A 20777-nucleotide genomic window follows, 5' to 3' on the forward strand; every position below is an offset into this window, starting at 1 on the left:
GTATGTCATGGTATGTGTACGTGTGTGTGGTGTATACATGTATATGTACAGATAGGCTCACAGGCCCAGAGAAGCCAGAGGAGAATGTTGGGTATTATTCCTCTATCACTCATCATGTATTTCCTTGAGATGGGGTCTGTCTTTGAATGCAGAGCTACAGTTTTCCTAAACCCAGCAATTCCCAAGTCTCTGCTTCCCACAGGGCTGATGTTATAGACCTGTGGTGTATAGCCACAACTGTGCTGTTTATATGGGACTTGGGGAATCAATCCCAACCCCAGTGTCAGGACCTCACACTTATAGAAACTACTCTTTCCTGCTGAACCAGCTCTATAGCTCCTATACTTTAAGTACCCATTGTGTTCTCATTCATGCCCAGAATTCCCACAATGGCAAACTACTTTTTCTATCAGAAAAACAAAGGAGTCACTAGAAGTATGCTTACTCAAAACTTAGTCTCCTAAACATGGGGCTGCTGGTTGCTTTTCTGGGATGTTAGGTTCTGTTCTTCTGGGGACACTGGACTGTCTATAACATACTAGCACTCAGGCATGCCCAAACTGCAATCCTGGGATAGCCATGAACATGGCCCAACACATTTACAATGTTATGTAGTGTCATAATGTCAAAAGGTTGGCCATCCCTGTTAGATCTTCTGGTTGAGAAAGCTCAGCTTTGACTCCAGAACACAAAACATCCTTGTGTCCCACACTAATGCTGTTCACTCACAAAGTGATGCCCAGCCTCTGCTCATGCCACCTTTCCCCTAGCAGCTACAACCATGTCTCACTGCCTAACTCTATGTGTTGATGGGAGGTAGAAACTTTTGCACCCAGCTGCTTCTTTGTCAGGTCCTGATCATATAGATGAGTATGATGGCATTGTGGTCACAGGTGACACATAGCCTTGCTCTGATTTATGTCATGCTCCTATCCCAGTGACAGTGAAACTATTCGTGGATGCAGCTTGTGTGAGAGACTTGGAGGGAAGTGGTGTAGTTACCTTCTCTGTGCTGGCACAAAGTACCTGACCAAAAAGCAGCTTGTAGGAAGGAAGAGAGTTATTTATTTTGGCTTACAGATTCAAGGGGAGACTTCATGATGGCAGGGGAAAATATGGCATAAGCAGAGGCTACACCTCACCTTCTAGCCAATATCAGGTGGACAACAGCAGCAGAATGCCAAACACTGGCAAGGGGAAGGTGGCTTTAATACCCATAAGTCTGCCCCCAACAACACACCTACTCCAGGAGGCTTCAATTTCCAAATTGCCACCAACTGGGAACCTAGCATTTAAAACACATGAGTTTATGGGGGACACATAGTTCAAACCACCCACATTCCGCCCCCGGCCCCGTTAACTCATGACCATCCATGATACAAAAGCAATACATTCAGTCCAACTTTAAAAGTCCCCATGGGGCTGGAGACATGGCTTGTCTGTTATGGACACTTCCAAACTGTGAAGGCCTAGGTTCAACTCCCTAGTACTCATATAAAGCCAGATGAACAGAGTGGCTGTGGTGATTTGATTCAGGTGTCCCCCATAAACAGGTTTTCTGAAAGCTAGGTTCCCAGCTGATGGAGATTTGAGACTTAATCCCTCCTGGAGGCAGTGTATTATTGGGGGCAGGTTTATGGGTATTAAAGCCAGTGTCCTCTTTTTTTTTTTTTTTAAATTTTTTTTTTATTTATTTATTTGAGAGCGACAGACATAGAGAGAAAGACAGATAGAGGGAGAGAGAGAATGGGCGCGCCAGGGCTTCCAGCCTCTGCAAACGAACTCCAGACGCGTGCGCCCCCTTGTGCATCTGGCTAACGTGGGACCTGGAGAACCGAGCCTTGAACCGGGGTCCTTAGGCTTCACAGGCAAGCGCTTAACCTCTAAGCCATCTCTCCAGCCCGCCAGTGTCCTCTTGCCAATGTTTGGCACACATCCTATTGTCCACCTTATGTGGCCTAGGGAGTGATTTCCACCCTCTGCTCATGCCATCATATTCCCCTGCCATTGTGGAGCTTCCCCTCAAGCCTGTAAGCCAAAATAAACCTCTTTTTCTCACGAGCTTCTCTTGGTTGGGTGATTTCTACCAGCAATGCTAACCTGACTGCAACAGTGGCAAATGCACCTGGAGTTCTTTTACAGCGATAGGAGTCCCTGGTCTGCTCATGTTCATTCTCTCTCTTTGTATGTTTCTTTCTCTCTGCCTCTCTCTGAATGAATGAATAAAAATAAATATTTGTAATGTCCCCACAGTTTTTTATCAATCTTGATACTGTTCAAATGTTCCTATTATTTAAGACCTCTTTATTGAGCCATAATACCAAAAATATAAAATCAAAAATCAAAACATAGTAACACAGAATAAATATTCACACTGCAAAAGATGGTATTGGATGTAACAGGGAAAGTTTGAATGAATACAAGACTTAAAACAAACAGGGAAAACATTAAATTCTGTAACTCCAAGGCTGATGACTAACCAGTGACAAGTCTCCAAGTATGATAAGTTCTAATTCCACCTTCCAGCTGGGCTCCTCACAGCTTGGGTAACAATGCATCCCAATAACAGCTCTTCTTGGTGGACATCTCACAATTCTGGTACTTCAATAAGTCCTAGGGTCTCTACTGCAACCCACAGTTCATCCTTATGGCTCCATGGAGCCTCCACACAGGTAATCTAACACACAGTAATCTACACAGGTAAACCAGCTTCACATTGACTGTGGCCATTTCCAACAAAATAGTGTTGCAGATTCAATGACCCTTTCTGTCCTGTATTTGTTATATTCCATAGTGGCAGGAGGGCTGCCAACTTGTTGATCCAGATGAGAAAGAAATAAGTAGAACACTCCTTCAGCATTCAGGCTCTTTACTTCAAAAGAATCTGCATTCTTCCTATAGTCCCAATGCAGGTAATGTGGCCCAAATTCAGTAGTTGTAATCTCTAAAATAATTGTAGCTTAACAGGCAACAGTTTTAGTCCAAAGAATTCTTTTTTCTATGTTATATCTATCTACTTACACCAGTCCATTCAGGCTCAATACAACCCTTCACAAGTTCTCAGGACATGGGCATAACAGCAAGCCTCTCACACAAACTAGCTTCAGCCCAGTTCACAATCTTTCTTCCTGTCATTAGCCAAACCTCACAGTCCATAGTTCCTGCTGAACTCTGGCCAGAATCCATCAAGCTGTACATATAGCACTGCAAGGTATCTGTTAAACTAAGCTTTCAAATCCTTCCATATTCCTCCTGCAAATCAGTTCCAAAAGATCAAAGCCACACAGTCAGATTTCTAGCAGCAATGATCCCCCACCTCTCAGTACCAATTTTATTGCTGCAGTTAGCCCAACAACAAACAGCTTGTGGGAGGAAAGGCTTTATTTTGGGTTATAGACTTGAAGGAAAGCTCCATAAGGCAGAGGAAAACATGGCATGAGCAGAGGCTGGACATCACCTCATGGCCGATATCAGGTGGACAACAGCAGCAGGAAATGATGCCAAATGGTAAGATGAAAATAGCTGTAACACCCATAAGTCCACTCCCAACAATATACCTGCTCTAGGAGGCTTCAATTCCCACGCTGCCATGAGCTGGGACCTAGCATTCAGAACATGTGAGTGTAGGGTGGTCACCTAGTTCTAACAACCACAGAAAATAAAAATACATCTTTTGCACCTGTTATTTTCTAGAGAGGACTTTTTCTCAGAATATTCTGTGACTACAAGTGTAATGTGGTGATGGACTTAAGAGATGGCTCAGTGGACAAAATGTCAGATGTTCAGAACCCATGTAAAGCTGTATGTGGTTGCTCTCATTTGCAACCCCAACATATCTACAGCAAGGTGGGAGGCAGAAACAAGAGAATCCCCTGAAGCTTACAGTTCAGCCAACCTGAAGAACATAGTCATGTACAGGAGACACTGCATCAAACAAGATAAAAGACAAGGATCTATACCTGGGGTTGTCCTTTGACTTCCACATACATGCCATAGCACACACATGCCCACAATCCATATACACACAAAGATATAAAAAGATGTTATGAGGGCTTGGGAGATTGCTTAGTGGCTAAGAATGCTTGCTGCTTAAACATAAAGGCTTCTCATACCAGAGACCACTAAGTTCAACTCCCTAGTATGCATGTAAAAAATGGGTGTGGCCATGTACAACTTGAGGGGGGAAGATGAGAAAAAAATAGTTAGGGTTCACTGATGGACAGTGGCTCTGGCTTAAGGGAGAAACCCCATCAGAAAGAAATACTCAAATGAGCAATAAACTAAGGATATCCAACATTCTCCTTTGAGCTCCACATACATATGCATGGGGCATGCACATCTGCACACACACAGGCATATACTACATATCATACATACCACACCACACCACACAGTTCATACTCTACACACACACACATACAAAAATGTGATGAAATAAAATATTTTTGCCTTCTATATGACTTTAATGGTTGAAAAGTCAAATAAAAATAGTAAACAAGTATTCTAAAAGTTCTGGAAACTATTGCCATAGCTGTTATTAGACTGTCTGGACTATAAGAAACTTTGTATAGTAGCACACTAATCATGACTATTTTAATGTGCATATATTATATCTCATACTCAAAGAGAATATCACATGGGTCATCTAGTTTGAGGCCCACAAATTTTTATATAAAAGTAGATAAATGAGATTTTGCCTTAAATGGACAGAGTAAATTAAATCTATTGGGTGGACAGTTACTGACAAATAAACATGTGATTAGAATAACAAAAATACTGAGAACACTGATTTTATAATAGACATTCATCAGTTATTTATTTATTTATTTATTTTTGGTTTTTTGAGGTAGTGTATCACCCTAGTCCAAGCTGACTTGGAATTCACCATGTAATCTCAGGATGGTCTCAAACTCACAGCAATCCTCCTAAGTGCTGGGATTAAAGGCATGTGCCACCATACCCAGCTCATCAGCTAAATTTTTAATCTGTATATTTCGGGATCACCAAGGATGAGAAAGAATGAAATTATTCCAATTACATACATTGCTCAGTGGCTTGTGGGAAAGTACTAATTAATTGAGTTGAGATGTGTTGTGGTTTGAATGTGCAATGTCCCCCCATAGGCTCATGTGTTTGAACACTTGGTATCCATCTGGTGATGCTACTTGGGAAAATTGTGAAGTCAGTGCTTCAGCCTGATGGAGAAAGTGAGTAGCCAAAGGTGGGCCTTCAAGGTGTATAACCCAGACTCACTTCCTATTCATCCTCTGCTTCTTTACTGTGGCTACAATGTGACCAGCTACCCTCCTGCTCCTGAAGCCATGCCTTCCCTACTATGATGGACTTTATCCCCTGGAACTGTATGCCAAAATAAGCCATTTCCTTCCTTATAGTGCTTCTTGTTAGGCTTTTGCTTATTGCAATGAGTAAAGTAACTAATACACAGTGATTGTAAAGGTGAGGATGGAGGCAAAGGAAGATAGATGCTAGACTATACAGCAGAACTACAGCCTGGTCCAGCAAGACAGAACAAATACAGTACTACAAGACTGATGCTAACAACTGGGAAAAGTGTTAGACTTAAACTATGTGTTAAACACTGGTAATGGCTAGGAAGTGTTCGAAAGCAGTGTAAGTCTTGGGGACCACAGCATAAGATTCAACATAGTAGATGCTTGTTACCCTTGGAGAAGTGCTGTTTCTAAGTGATACCTCCTCTGTGTCTGATGAGGTTGGCCACTGAACATTTCTAAGAAATTAGAGATGCCCCAGTGAGACAGCCTGAACCTTAACAGAGCACAAAGGATCATACTTATGGTAGGGATATCAGATCAGTGTTCCAGATCCAAGTCAAGTATCAGATGAGATGACTCATTTGCTTTTTTTTATTTAATTTTTTTTTGTTTATTTTTATTTATTTGTTTGAGAGTGACAGACAGAAAAAGAAGCAGAGAGAGAGGAGAGTGGGCGCGCCAGAGCTTCTAGCCACTGCAAACAAACTCCAGATGTGTGCGCCCCCTTGTGTATCTGGCTAACGTGGGTCCTGGGGATTCAAGCCTTGAACTGGGGTCCTGAGGCTTCACAGGCAAGTGCTTAACCACTAAGCCATCTCTCCAGCCCTCATTTGCTTTTTAAAAATGTATTTTAGCATTTAATGGTGTCATTAAAGTCAATAGCAATATCTCAAGAAGAAAATGCACTAAGATATTTTATATATTAGTTATAATCAGTAGAAGACTAAACAGTCTATTCTCTTTATTATCTGAATTTTTAAAAATCTTGGTGTGTATGTATGTATGATGTATGTATATTTATACATGTGTTTGTGTGTATGAGTACAGGCACATGTACCATGGCACTTGTGTGGAGATCAGAGAGCAATTCTGGGTGTCAGATCTCATCTTCCACCTTGTTTGAGGCAGTGTCTCTTGTTTGCCATTGTATATGCCAGGCTAGCTGGCCCACAAGCATCCAGGAATTCTCCTGCATCCACCTCCATCTCTCTTTAAGGCACTGGGATTACAGACCCATACTTCCACACCTAGCTTCACATGGGATCTGGGGATCCAATCTCAACATATATGTTGAAAAACAGTCTTAATGCTGCCAGGGTTTCTTGTTCAATTTCTCTATAACAATCTCAGGTCACCATGCTTGTGCAGCAAGTATTTTATCCGCTGTGCTGTCTCCCAAGCTCCAGAACTATTTTTAACAACATTTACGTTCATCTAAATTTACACGTTGGATGCTTCATGTTTCTGACTGCTATTTCTCCAAAGCTGTCAATAGTTAGCATGCACAGGAAGTATTTATTTATTTATTGATGCAGTCATTTATTTTTGTGGTTCTGGGAATTGATCACAGTGTATTATGTATACTACATATACTCCACCGCTGAGCTACACCCCCAGACTGTCAAAACTGTCATTTTACATACAAGCTGCACTTTGTTTTAGCCCTTTTCATTTGCAACTCAAATATGGTGAATTAATTTCTTTCTTTTTTTAACTGCAGAATACTCAAGTATGAAATAATATGACATTATTTGTGCCTCATTTTTCAAATAATCACATATTTAAGAAATGAAAACACATGTGTAATATACATAAATGTTGCAAATATAGTGTTAATGCTGCCAGAGAGTATTATTTAATTTCTCTATTACAATTATGCTATTTGTACCTGAATATTAACTTCTAAGTGTAAGGATTACAGGTATGCATTATTGTACCTGGTTTCATGCAAGGCTGGAATCCAACCTAAGACTTCATGTTTGCTGGATAAACCTCTATCAAATGATCTATATCTCTAGCCCAGATCATGGGATTTTTTTGTTTGTGTGTTCTTTTTTATGCATTTTCTTTTTTTTTTTGGGGGGGGTATTATGTATAAAATCAGTATATAGTATATTTATACCAAAGAACTTAACTTCTGTGGGGTTAATCCACCAAGTTAGTGATGAAGAGGAACTGTTATTAATTTCTAATAGGACTTGGAACTCTCCACTAGCTTTTTGTACCCACTTAAACAATTTAGCAAGAGTGGACTCTACACTTGTTTGATAGGCTTGAGACTTCAGGAAAAATGAAGTTATCGGTGACCACCAGGCCCAGAAACCATCAGGCTGAGCAAAAGGATGAGGTCAGTGCTGATTATGAGAAGTTACCAAGACTATACCTTGGTTTCACCCTTAACATGAAAATGTGTAGTTCCCTTAACATGACAATGTGTAGTTCCCATGAACAAATATATTTTCTTCAGTGTCCACAATACAATTGTCAGGTCAGGAAATTTAACCACAATACATTCTTTTACCTATTCTACAATCCATATTCCACTTCTTTCATTTATGTCAGTGCAATTCCATATAGTGTTGCCTGCCCCAGAGTGCACCTCAGCCAAAGATCACACAGGTAGTTAGTTGTCAAGTTTCTTTGGTCTTTAATCAGGAACATATTTCTTCATTGGTATGTTCAAAGAAGCCAAGTCAGTTATTTTAGGAAATGTTATTGCTCTTGTTTGCTGTTTCCTCACAATTTTATTGAGGTTTGCAATCCTCTGAGAGGGTATGGGCAAAGAGCTGTGTGGTCTCTTTGTCTTGGCATCTTAACTGGAGGGCACCATGTCACTCTGCCCCCAGGAGTTAACAGTGTTCACCTGATCCAGGTATTGACTGGTTTCTCCACTGAAAAGCTACAATTTTTCCTTTGCAAATTAAAAAGGAATTGTTGGCTACATCTTCTTTTCACAGTTGGTAGTGACTTGTGAAGGTGCTGAGAACAAATGACTGGCAAGTGTTTGGTGCCAAACATGACATCCATATTACTCACTCCACGGCTCAGGGGACACTGTGGAATGGAGATGCAAAAACTGTTAAGAGCCAGAGAATGGGGAGCGAGTGCTCTGGAACACTGTCTCTGGATAGGAAGAGGCTGTTGCCTTCATGACCACACCAAGACTAGGTAAGACAGTTTAGGAAGAGATACAGTCCATGATGTCAGGGGAGGCATAGCAACATGAGCATCAGACAGCTGGCCACATTGTATTTGTACTTGGGAAGCCTAGACCATGGGTCTTGAGTGCTAAAGAGAGAAGCTTTGGGTTTCTCTGTTGTACCTTCCAGATAAACTGAAACCTGGATATGCATATGTGTGAACAACCTCAGGTGTCCTTCCTCATGTACCATCTCTTAGGCCTAGAACTCACCAGCTAGTCTAGGCTATTTGACATACAAACTCCAGGGATCCTGTCTTGGCCTCTTCAGGACTGGAATTACATGTGCGTGCTATCATACCTGGCTTTGTTTTAATGTGGGTTCTGGGGAATCAGACTTAGGTCCTTGTGCTTGAAAAGTAAGCACCTTACCATCTGAGCTGTCTTTATAACCCTGGTTAATAAATTATTATTATTATTATTAATTCAAGGACATTTCTTTTAAAATAATTAAGTATCAGTATGCATAAACTCAATTACATATATTAATTTAAAGAAGAAGTTTTGCATTATATCTCACTATCTATAATCCTCTGGAAATGGCAAGGAAAAAAAATCCCTATTCCTGCCACTGCTGCAGACCTACAAGATGAAGATGAGTCTGCGTTAGAACCAGGGGCAGGTCTAAAGACTTGTGGAAAATAATGGGGGTGTGACTATGCTTATTTCCCAATCAATCCCTGATTCAGAGAACAGTGCTATAAGAATAAAAGGAAGTATCATTTAACACAGCAACAGTGATAAAAATATGCACTGTGAGGTAAGATATTTGCATGCTGGTCTTGTTCTAAGAACTTCCAAGACATGAGAATCCTATATCTGGGGTGTAATTATTCCCATACCCATGAAAATGGATGGATACTCTATGTGGCTGTGTAACTTGGTCACAGTCACAGAACCAGTAAGTGTTATGACTTACCTCAGACCCTGGTCTTCTTAACTTTGAACTTTCTGTATTTTCCACTTAAATAACACTCCAAAACTAATAAAAAGCCTTTGACTGTGTTTTAGTCTGTGTTCTGACAACAGAGCGCCACAGACCAGGCAATTTATTAATAGAGATGTATTGGACCTCTGTTCTGAGGGATGGGTGTTCAAGGCTATGGTGCTGGCATCTGATGAGGGCCATTTTGCTGATCATGACATGGTTGAAGGGCAAGTAACAATGTGAGGATTGGGGAAGAAGTGGACCAATCTCATCCTTCTGAGTGTGCAAAATGTATGTGGTGTGTTATGTATGGTGTATGCAGATTCACATGTCTCATGTGCTTGAGTATCAATTTCAGATGTCCTTCTCATATCACTCATCCAATTATTTCTTTCCTTGAGAAGGGGATTTTCCCTCAGCCCTAACCTGTTCAATCCATCTGTGAGTCCCATGCCCCCCGAACTGGGGTTACAGATGCATGTAACCATGCCCAGCTGTTTACATGGGTTCTGAGTTGTCAAACTTGGCAGTCTCTGCCTGAGAAGCCCTCATGCTTAAGCAGCAAATGCTCTTGACCACTGAGCCACACCCTTGCTCAACCACGTTCTTTTTATCAGAAACTCACTCCAGTGGCAACTAATCCACTCCCACCATAGCTACATCTCTTAATGCTCTTAGAATGGCAACGAAATTTCAACATGAATTCTGGAGGGTGCAACAGAAGGGTAAAGGATCCTGAGGTAGATACTTGAATCCACAGGCTGGATCTAGTTTATGCGAATGTGTTGGTTTTATTTGGGCAGATGCCACGGGTTTGGTGAAATGTCTGCCTCAATGAGGTGTCAATGAGAAATGATTGTTCAGGTCTGGATAAGGTGCTGTCCTCTGGCATTACTGTTCATTCATTCACTCACTAACTTATTCATTTATCATTCCTTTGGTTTCCATATTTTACCAGCCCAATTTGTATGTATTCTTTTAAAAAAAAACATGATTCTTTTGTTTATACACACTTAAATTTATATGCAGTGTTGTTTTATATTTTTAATTTTGCTTTATATTGATTAGCTTTTATATAGATGTAATTACACTATTCAGAGTAAGGTAATAAATATATTCATTTTTTAGTAACCTGTAGAAATACCATTTTAACTGCTTCATAAAATGTTCTCAGGGCATATGCCAAGGTAATTACATCATTAATGTACATTTTTTCTAATAATACTTACATATTACAAAGTAACTTAATCAAATAGTCTTGTTAGCATAACTTAATGGGGAGCAGCTTAATTGTATCTTGCATTTGTATCACTCCTTAGAATTTTCAATGGACTTTTAAAAATAATTTAAACAAAAATAATTATAGTCAGCTGGGCATGGTGGCACATGCCTTTAATTCCAGCACTCAGGAGGCAGAGATAGGAGGATTGCCATGAGTTGGAGGCAACCCTGAGAGACTACACAGTGAATTTCAGGTCAGCCTAAGCTAGAGTGAGACTCTACCTCGAAAAAGCAAACAAACAAAAAATAATAATTATAGTCATTGACTACAGAACTACAGAGCACTTCTTTACCAAGACAACTTTAAATAATAACATTATATTGGAATTCAGAATCACATTTGCTACATTAAAGTATTCAGAAAACTTAATAAGTTGCTGCAGAATCAAAATCATTTTTAAAATTTTATTTATTTGTTTGTACATGTGTATCCAGGGCCTCTTGCCACTGAACACACCTCTAGTGCCCCCCAAATTAACCAAGAAATGCTTCAACATAAGAAAAGTGTAAGACATTTTTAAAAATAGCTGCTGATAAATCTTATACTGACAGAGCAAAGTTTCCACTGAAGACTGCTGACTGCCTATCTGGCATATTACTAATCAAGAATATTGAAGAATTTCTCTTTTGTTTGCAAGAGGAGGAGGTCACCAGGGTGTCAGAGCCCATTCTGCCTGAGCTTGATGGATGGGACCAATGCAACTGTGAGAAGCTAATCAAAGTAGGAATTCAGAAATATCTAAGTAATATCATCAATGCCTAAATTATTTAAAGAACATATTTACAGTGTGTGTGGACCCCAGTCATACAGATTTCAGTGATGACCATGTATTCATAAGAAACAAGTTATAGAAACTGATCATGTTATCTGAAAACATTCACTTTAAGCTTTGCATATAACTCAGTTGTGATGTCTTCAGTGAAAAAACACACATCAAATTTGACTTTTCACCTTTCAATAAGAGGGATACTCTCACTCACACATATGCACATCTCACACAATACACTCATACATTACTCACAAATGCACACACATGTACACAGTACTCACTCACAAACACTTACACACATATGTGTAGATATACCACTAGCCGCAGAATACTGTACAGATTCACTGTGCATATATTTTCAGATAGCTATTATTTTTCTACTTTAGAAAAAATGATGACTTCCACCAAAGTCACATGTCTAAAGAAGGACAGAAAAAAATTTAAAGGACTGTAGTCTAAAAAAAAAAGTTCATTCTCAACAGTGTGCTGTCTTCCATATGTCTCTAAATGGAGAGTTAAGCAAAATTGCCGACAGCTGTGTGTTTTCATAGAGTGTTCTCCACCCTATTCTTCCACAGCCTTTCTTTTCTAACCTTACAAAACAAGGCAGAAATAGGACTTTATGTCAAATGCTCTTTCTATAAATTTGTATCGGTTTGTCCTGGAAACTCTCAAGGCAAACTTTGAATTTAATAAATAAAAAACTGTATTGTTTTATAAATACACATTATTATATTGCAAACCATAAAGAACATTTTTAAATGATTTTATTCATTAATTAGTCCTAAATGTTATGTCAGTAAAATATTAACATAGATTTTTCCTCTCCAAAGTATATCCTTTAAAATTTCTATATCATCCAAGAGCAATAGTTCATTGAACTTATCTACTGTGAAATTAAAATGTGATTTCTCAAAATTCAAAAGAATTAATGTGATTATATCCAAAAGTTTGAATACACACAGAATACATGCACACTCACATTCATACATTTGAATTTATATGTGTGGGTGTTCCATTCATTTTTATTTTGAGGTGTCTAGGTCCTTGTTCATAGTGAGAATGTGCTATATCACTGAGTTATATCTTAGCACCTTAAATATGTTTTAATTACATACAATAAATTTTTGACTTTGTATTCAAATCTCTAAATTTGATGTAATATTTCATCTGCTCTGCTCATATATTATTAGCTCAGGTCTGTTTAAATTTCTTAAATAGTAACTAATCTATTTAAATTCTACTATAAAAAAAATAAGACAATGTATCATTTTGCTGCATTATGCTATGGTCATACCAACCATAAGTATATTTTCCAGAGTTTGAATTTTAAAATAAACTTGAGGGCTGGATAGATGGCTTAAATATTTTAAATATTTTAAAAATATTTATTTATTTGAGAAAGAGAGTAATGAAGAGGCAGAGAGAAAAGGAGAATGGTCGTGTCAGGGGCTCCAGCTGCTACAAATGAACTTCAGATGCATGTGCCACCTTGTGCATCTGGTTCACATAGGTTCGGGGAAATCAAACCTTGGTCCTTTTGCTTTGCAGGCAAGTGCCTTACCTTCTAAGCCATCTATCCAGCTCTAAAGTAAAATATTTTAAAAAGAGTAAAATAAGGGGGCTGGGAAGATGGATTAGCAGTTAAGGTGTTTGTTGCCTACAAGCCTAAAGACCCAGGTTTGATTCCCCAGAACCCACATAAGCCAGATACATATGGTGGTACATGCACCTGGAGTTCATTCCCAGTGTCTAGAGGCTCTAGTGTACCCTTTCTCTCTCTTTTATCAAATAAAGCAATAAAAATTAATTATTTTAAGAAAAAATAAAATAAACTTGAGATAGAAATAATATTTGGTATGTAAGAACAACAAAACAAGACTGTTTAGTAGGATTCCTTGGAAAGTTTTTTTTTTTTTTTTTTTTTTTTACTTCTTTTGCTTCTTAGTGTATTTGTAGTATGTGGGATGTATGTGGGAGGGTATATGTAATATGTATACAAGTGTATGTACACAATGGTACATGCTTATGGAGGCCACATGAAGATATCAGGTGTCCTCCTGTATCATTCTTTAGCCTTGTGTCCTTGATACAGGATCTGTCACTGAGCCTGGAGCTCACCAATTTTCATTTAGACTGGACCATCAGGGAGCCCCAGTAATCCTCCTATCTTTGATCCCCTCAGCATTGGGATCACAGTTATGCATGGCCATGCCCAGTTTTTATCTGGCTCTACAAATTGAAATCAGGTTCTCAAGCTTGCAAAGCAAGTACTCTGCCCATTGAGCAATCTCCCTGTCACCCAAACATATTCTTTCTTTTTTTTTTTTTTTTGTTTTTTTTGTTTTTTTTGTTTTTTGAGGAAGGGTCTCACTCTGGTCCAGGCTGACCTGGAATTAACTCTGTAGTCTCAGTGTGGCCTTGAACTCATAGCGATCCTCCTACCTCTGCCTCCCGAGTGCTGGGATTCCCCAAACATTTTCTATTGTATTGCTTATACTGAAAAAAATTTAAAATATCAGCTACAGGCAAAATTGATTTTAATGCTTAGAATTTCAGTGTTGAAGGCAAAATGCCCACGATAGATAATGTCCTTGGGTTATCTGAATGTCTGATATTAAACTCCAGTGAGAACCTGAATGGTAGGATTTACATATTGCAGTGACCAGATACTACCGGCCTCTACCTAGAGCCAGGAGCACTTCCTTCCAGCTAGCTGATGGACAGGTTGATAATTATGGTACTTAATTTTTACTCCAACTGTTGTTGGGACAAAAGACCTGGCAAAAGCAAATTAAGGGGGAAGGGTTTGTGTCAGTTTGCAATCCAGGCACGATGCCATCCATTGTGGGGAAGGCATGGTGGCAGGAACTTGAGGCAACTGTTCATATTCAATCCACAGCCTAGAAACAGAGAGAGATTAATGTGACGTTCAGCTCGCTTTATCCTTTTATTCATTCAAGGATCCCCAATCCATGGAATAGTACCACCTACATTTAGTATTCTCACCTCCATAAACATAATCTAGAAAATACCTCACAGACATGCCCAGAGACTAGTTTCAGTGGTGATTCTGAATTCCTGTCAAGTTGACAGCTAAGATTAACCATTGCACCAAACTTAAGAGTTAGGTTTTATTAAGCAAAGCCTGTAGGCAAGAAAACTACAGCTTGCAACAGAGAATAATTGCATAAAGTCACATAGTGTAAAGAAGTGGTACTGAGATATAATTTCTGATATTCAATAGGTTATCCTAGATGCCCAGTTGAAAAGTTCAGGGTGGACATGTTTGTAACTTTGTTTTGAAATGTAGAAAGGCTGCAAGTGCTAACTTAAAAAAAATAATGTTCATGTAAGTGAAGATTTCACTTTATTTTGGGTAATAGTTCCATGATTAAGTATTGGTATTAACTATCCATAAAAGATCTGAGTGCTTTGACATATACATGGAAATTAAAATTGACCATACTTACTTCCATTTTCTAATTTTCAATTATTTATACCAAGTATATTAATAAGCATTCTCTAGAGGAACAGAGCTGATAACAGAACTGTTATATATTATATAAATGGGATTTCTTAGGCTGGTTTTCGAATATAAGCTGGCAATCGAACAAGGCTGTCTGCAAGCTAGAGAGCTGAGAACTGGGCAGCTGCTCAGTCATTAATTAAGAAAGCCCAGTCTGACACTGATGGTCTGGAGGATTGCTGTTGAACCTCTGGTCTTCAGTCCATGTTGGAAACTGGTGAAACTGGGTTCCAGTGACCATGAAGAATAGCCAAAACAGGTCAGATGCACATACCAGTGAATAGCACAGGCAGCTAGCAAAATACCCTGTGTCCTCTTAGAGTGTCTTTATATATAGTCCATCATGAGAAGGATTGCCTGCTCTGGGGGAAGGCTTTCCTCCCTCAGTTGATCCCTCTTGGAAACACCCTCACAGACTTGCATAAGAGAATTATCTGTCATTTGATGCCTAATCTGATCAAGTTGACAATAGAATTTTACCATCACATATGAGTAAGCCCACATGTGCTCTGATTTTTTTCATGCCTATGTGTGTGTGGTATACATGCAAGTGTGTATTACATGCCATGTATGTATACACATGTGTATTCAGGGACACACAATTTGAGTCTCTGATGGGCAGAGTCATGCTAGAGTGGGGAAGGTATATGTCACTGGGGTGGATCTTGGAGTCCAGCCCTAATAGGTGTGTAAAGAGCAGTCTGATCCCTGGCCTGTGCTGGTATCTCTCTGCTGTAAATCTATGGAGGGAAGCAGCCTCTTCTGCCCTGATGGACATTTCCCCTGGAATCTATAAGCCTGAAACAAAGCCTTTGCCCCAAAAGCTGCTTCTGTTGGATTTTTGTCCAGCAACAAGAAGACAATGGCAACCATGAGTATTGTATTAACTTTTTCTGAGGAGACATGAACAGACATCTATTTATCCCAGGTAGGGTACAAATCACAGACCAAAGTACCAGCCCCTCAAAGTGAACTTGTTGAACTAATGAGCCTATTGGGATTATTGATAGAGTGTGGCTAGTTACAGGAGCATAGAGACCTGGAAGCAGCTGCATCGCCTCTAAGTCCCCACCCCACAATGGACCGCAGCCTCATAGAAGCTGTATCATGGAGTCCCCATTTCAGTCAACCTTCCACTTCCTATAAGCTCTGTCATTTCCCAAGATTCCTTGTGGCTGGGAGAGGGAAGAAAGGAGTAATAGCTGGGCACCCAGGTGAGGAGGCTGGGTCTGACTATCATCATATTACTCTATTTGGATTAGCTGTCATGGCTACTAGGCCAAATTAATGTCTACTCCAAAAAAGCATCATGTCAAGTATATTGGGAAGAAAAAAGAATGCCTTACTTAATAGTAAGACAAAAAAAGTATTAAAAACAAACTTCTCTGCTCTCACTCTGGTCCTCCAGTGTTCAGACAGCAACATTGGGCAACAGAGTATCCCTTTGTCCTGAAAAGGTAATGGTGATGTGTTTCTTGTAAGCACTCACTGAACACTGGCCCCAGGATGCTTTGGTGAAATGGATTCAGGCTGATAACATAGAACAAATGCTGTGATTGAAAATGTCCTGGATGTAATCCTACCTGATCTACATGATAGCTTCCCTACCACTATCCAATCCTTTCCTTCTCTAGTCTGTATTTTCTCATTGATAACTTAAGGGAGTAGGGCTAGGATAATGCTTTAGGTCCCTTCTAGCGCTCAAATTCCAGCCTCTAAGACTCCCTGCAGATCTACTGAACATTCGTTACTGTGGTGCTTTGTCACCCTCCACGAGGAGGTTCTGTGGAACATCTTTACTTCTTGGGCATTGGGAATGTGGTTGTGAGATGGGCGTTTTAGAAAAGCAAGTATGATAGTAGTTACCATGTTTATGGACGCATTAATAGTTCTGCTATTTAGACTACCCTGTATACCCAGAAACAGACAATGGTGGCTCATCCTGGACAGAAGCAAAGTCATGATATTTGGGTTAAAAATTAACAGAGTTCTTGGAAATAAGGCAGCCTTTCACATATCAACAGAGTGACTATGTCACCATTCATGTGACATCATAGTGATGATGTGGAGATGAAGCTGTATAGATACATTGACTCTCCCTTCTTTTCTCCCAGGGCCTTCCAGGAAACACAAACGCAGACAGTGTGGTGCATTACAGACTCCAGCCTCCCTTCCAAGCCAGATTCCTTCGCTTCCTCCCTTTAGCCTGGAACCCCAAGGGCAGGATTGGCATGCGGATTGAAGTATATGGGTGTGCATATAGTAAGTAGTGTTTATTTTCCATGTGGCATCATCATGTGCATGAGATGTTTTTAAAGCTAATTGAACTTGACCTGCTCTAACTGTTTAAATAGCTAACAAGTAGCACTTATTTTAAATCTTTTGTTTATTATTTATTTATTTGAGAGTGATAGACAGAGAAAGAGAGAGAGAGAGAGAGAGAGAGAGAGAGAGAGAGAGAGAGAGAGAGAGAGAGAGAGAATGGGTGCGCTAGGGCTTCCAGCCACTGCAAACGAACTCCAGACACGTGCGCCCCCTTGTGCATCTGGCTAATGTGGGTCCTGGAGAATCAAGCCTCGAACCGGAGTCCTTAGGCTTCACAGGCAAGCACTTAACCACTAAGCCATTTCTCCAGCTCTAGAACTGATTTTTTTAAGAAGAAACTTCAGTTGTTATCGATTTTGTTGACTTTTATAGTTGAATTTAGAAGTGGACCTGAACCAAAACTATCTTTTTATTTTTCAGAGTTTAACAAAGAAAATCATTGTGATATTGTATGCATTTAGTAAAGCCAATACAATTCAACTAATAATAGATGGTGCTAGTGTTCTGTAGCTTAGATGGATGGCGCTCAACATACGGCACAGTACTGAAGTTAGGGACAAATTTTTTGTGCACAGTATCTGCTCCATAATGGTGTAGTTCTAACTCTTCTTTATCAACATCACTGTGAAACATATTTGTATAGTACACTGTAACTTTGCTTGATCTTCATTTGGTGGGAATATATTTCTGTTTTAAAGTACCTTTTTAAAATATTTTATTTATTTGTTTACGAGAGAGAGAGAGAGGGAGGAGAGAGAGAATAGACTTGTCAAGGCCTCCAGCCACTGCAAACGAACTCCACATGAAAGCACCATCTTATGCATCTGGTTTTATGTGGATACTGGGGAGTCAAACTTGGCACTTCAGGCTTTGCAGGCAAGCACCTTAACCACAGCATTTTAATCATCTGTTAATTGTAGTCACAGTGTAAAGAATGGAGCCATAGAGATATAACACAAACATAAAAAGTAAGCATTGAATTATATGTCAACACTTACTCAGTTGTTACTTGATGATCCAAAATGTGCTTGCATTATTTCTTTACATCATCATCAACATGTTTTGCAATATTATAAAAATGGCACAAAAGTAAAATATGCATATGGACTTTAGCATGTGTGCACAGAGGCATCTGTCTGCCATCTTTGGATGCAAATTGAACATATATAAAAAAGCGTTCCTGTCTGTTGTTTTAGCCTTTCAAGTATGTGCCATGACCTTGAGTTAAGCATACCTAAGATTGTGATGGCCACCTTTCCTTCTTGAGCTATGACCTTAAACAGAGGATGCTCAGGAATGTGCTCCTTAACTGTCAGCCTCAGGGACCTGCCTGCTTCCAGGGTGCTTTCTTATATGAATGTGCACAGACTCCCCAAGAAAATTCCCAGTGCTCCCTTTGTTTTAAGGGGCACTGCTTCTGATGCAGGTAAAAAAAAAAATTCTTGACTCCTTTACTAAAATAAAAAAAAAATTGTTTTAGGATCTAACTCATTTGGTAAAGTGCTAACTTAAGGTACGTGAACAGGGTTCAGTCCCAATACCACATAGACTAGGCATGGGAACAAGCACCTGTAATCCCAGCTCTCAGGAGGTGGAGGTTCATATTTTCTAAGTCATCCTCAGCTATATAGCAAGTTTGAGGCTGACCTGGACAACATAAGACTGTCTCAAAAATAAAATAAAAATAGATAGATAAATAAATAAATAAACATGTGTAGAACTAGACTGGATAAAATGTCTTAAGCTTTTTAGATTTGAGTCACAACTTCCAATGGCTCTGATTCTTTGCCAATTGTAACTTTAATCTTGAAGAATGATAATTTTATGCAATATAATAATCCTTGAAACATTTAATGTCTTGGTCACTATTCCTTATGATTTATTATCAAACCCCTACACAACCCAGGTAATTTCCCATCTCTGACTCTATTTCTAAAGTCAACATCTTCATGAAGGATTAAATGGGATGGTGGTGTTTTACTATCAACTTGTTTTTCTTGCTCCCATCAGCCATTTCCTTCCATCACTGTGTTCTCAGATCTGTACCTCTGCTCACTGTTGCAGTGGCTATGATGTCTGATATGTAGAATTTCTCTTTGATGCCATGAAATTAGCTTGTCCTCCCATTACTCTGAAACAACTTCAGGTTTACTCACTTCAAAGCAGAACATGCTCTTTGATGGGGATTTGCCATTAGCTTTATATTCCTTCATGAGCAGATATTTCTCCAGTTCCTTGGGCTCAAGGTCGATATCAGAAGGATCAAAGCTCTGTATCCAATTCTAAGTAGGGCTGTGCAGCTGTCACAGATTTTATAGGCACAGTTCCTGCAAACACAAACTATGGGGAACAAGAGGCTGGCTACTAGCAAAAAAAGTGCACACAGGCAATATATTATCATAACTAAACAATCTATCACCACTGTTAGCTAATTCAAAGTAACTTCTCTAGAAAGAGTGGATCCCCAAGTTATGCTTTTTATTCTTAGAGTAATTATTGCCCAAGTACATCCATTTTATTTTTGATACATTTTACATTATGATTTTTGTTGATAAGGGTGAGGGATTTTTTATGTTGTCCTTTGAATTTTTTAAATCTTGTGTGTATGTGTGTGTATACATGCATAACACCGTGTTTGTGTGGAGACCAGTGGACCATGCCAGGTGTTGGGTCCTCGCTTTCCAAATTTTGTGACTCTTGTTTGCAGTTGCCAGGCTAACTGGCTGAGGAGCTTCCAGGGATTCTCCTGTTTCCACCTCCCATCTCACCATAGAAGCCCTGGGAGTACAGACATATGCTACCATGCTCAGCTTGACATGAATTCTGAGGATCTGAATAAGGTGTTTATGCTTATAGAGTATGCACTTTACCTAGTGAGTCATCTTCCCAACCCTCATTTGTATTTTCATTGCCTTACTTTTATTCAAGAATTATGCTTATCATGGGATGTGATGTTGCTTAGCATTTTCTTTTCCAGTTTTATCTACTTTATTCCATTTCATTGGTACTAAGAGACTCACTACCTTTTCATGCATTGTGGGATTTTATGAATTGTTGGCTTAGCATATACATTTTCTGAACTTCCATTCTTAGACTGAATTTGGGTTAGTTTGTATTTGCAACCCAGATTTGAGGACCTTTAATAACATTTTCCCCTCTATCCCTCCATGGAGCACTTCTCCTTCCTGGGCCTGTGAACTTTAAGGGTAAACTAAATTAGTATTCCTATAGTTTTCTCTCTTCTGTTATATTCTATCTCATAAAATTGTACTTGTAGCCATCTGTTGACCTAAGCTTAGTCCTATCTTTAAGTATGTATTGGATCTGTCCATCAATCTCTTTTCAGACAAGAGAGTCTGAAGTTCTCCTTAGCCTGCAGTAAACAGAAGCTTCTAAGGAAATGAAAGAACTCAGGGAAGTAAAGTTTTTCTCCTTTTGCTTTTCAGAGTTC

General features: G+C 39.3%; 1 protein-coding gene across 1 annotated transcript in view; it reads left to right on the forward strand.

Moving 5' to 3' along the window:
• LOC101596216 (contactin-associated protein-like 3) overlaps positions 1 to 20777 on the forward strand; it is a 246774-nt gene that overhangs the window by 131811 nt on the left and 94186 nt on the right. Inside the window, exon 4 of the mRNA XM_045144614.1 lies at positions 17116 to 17263. Coding sequence (XP_045000549.1) covers positions 17116 to 17263 — 148 coding nt within the window. The remainder of the gene's footprint in view (positions 1 to 17115; positions 17264 to 20777) is intronic.

This window comes from Jaculus jaculus, chromosome 2, assembly GCF_020740685.1.
Source record: "Jaculus jaculus isolate mJacJac1 chromosome 2, mJacJac1.mat.Y.cur, whole genome shotgun sequence".
NCBI lineage: Eukaryota > Metazoa > Chordata > Mammalia > Rodentia > Dipodidae > Jaculus > Jaculus jaculus.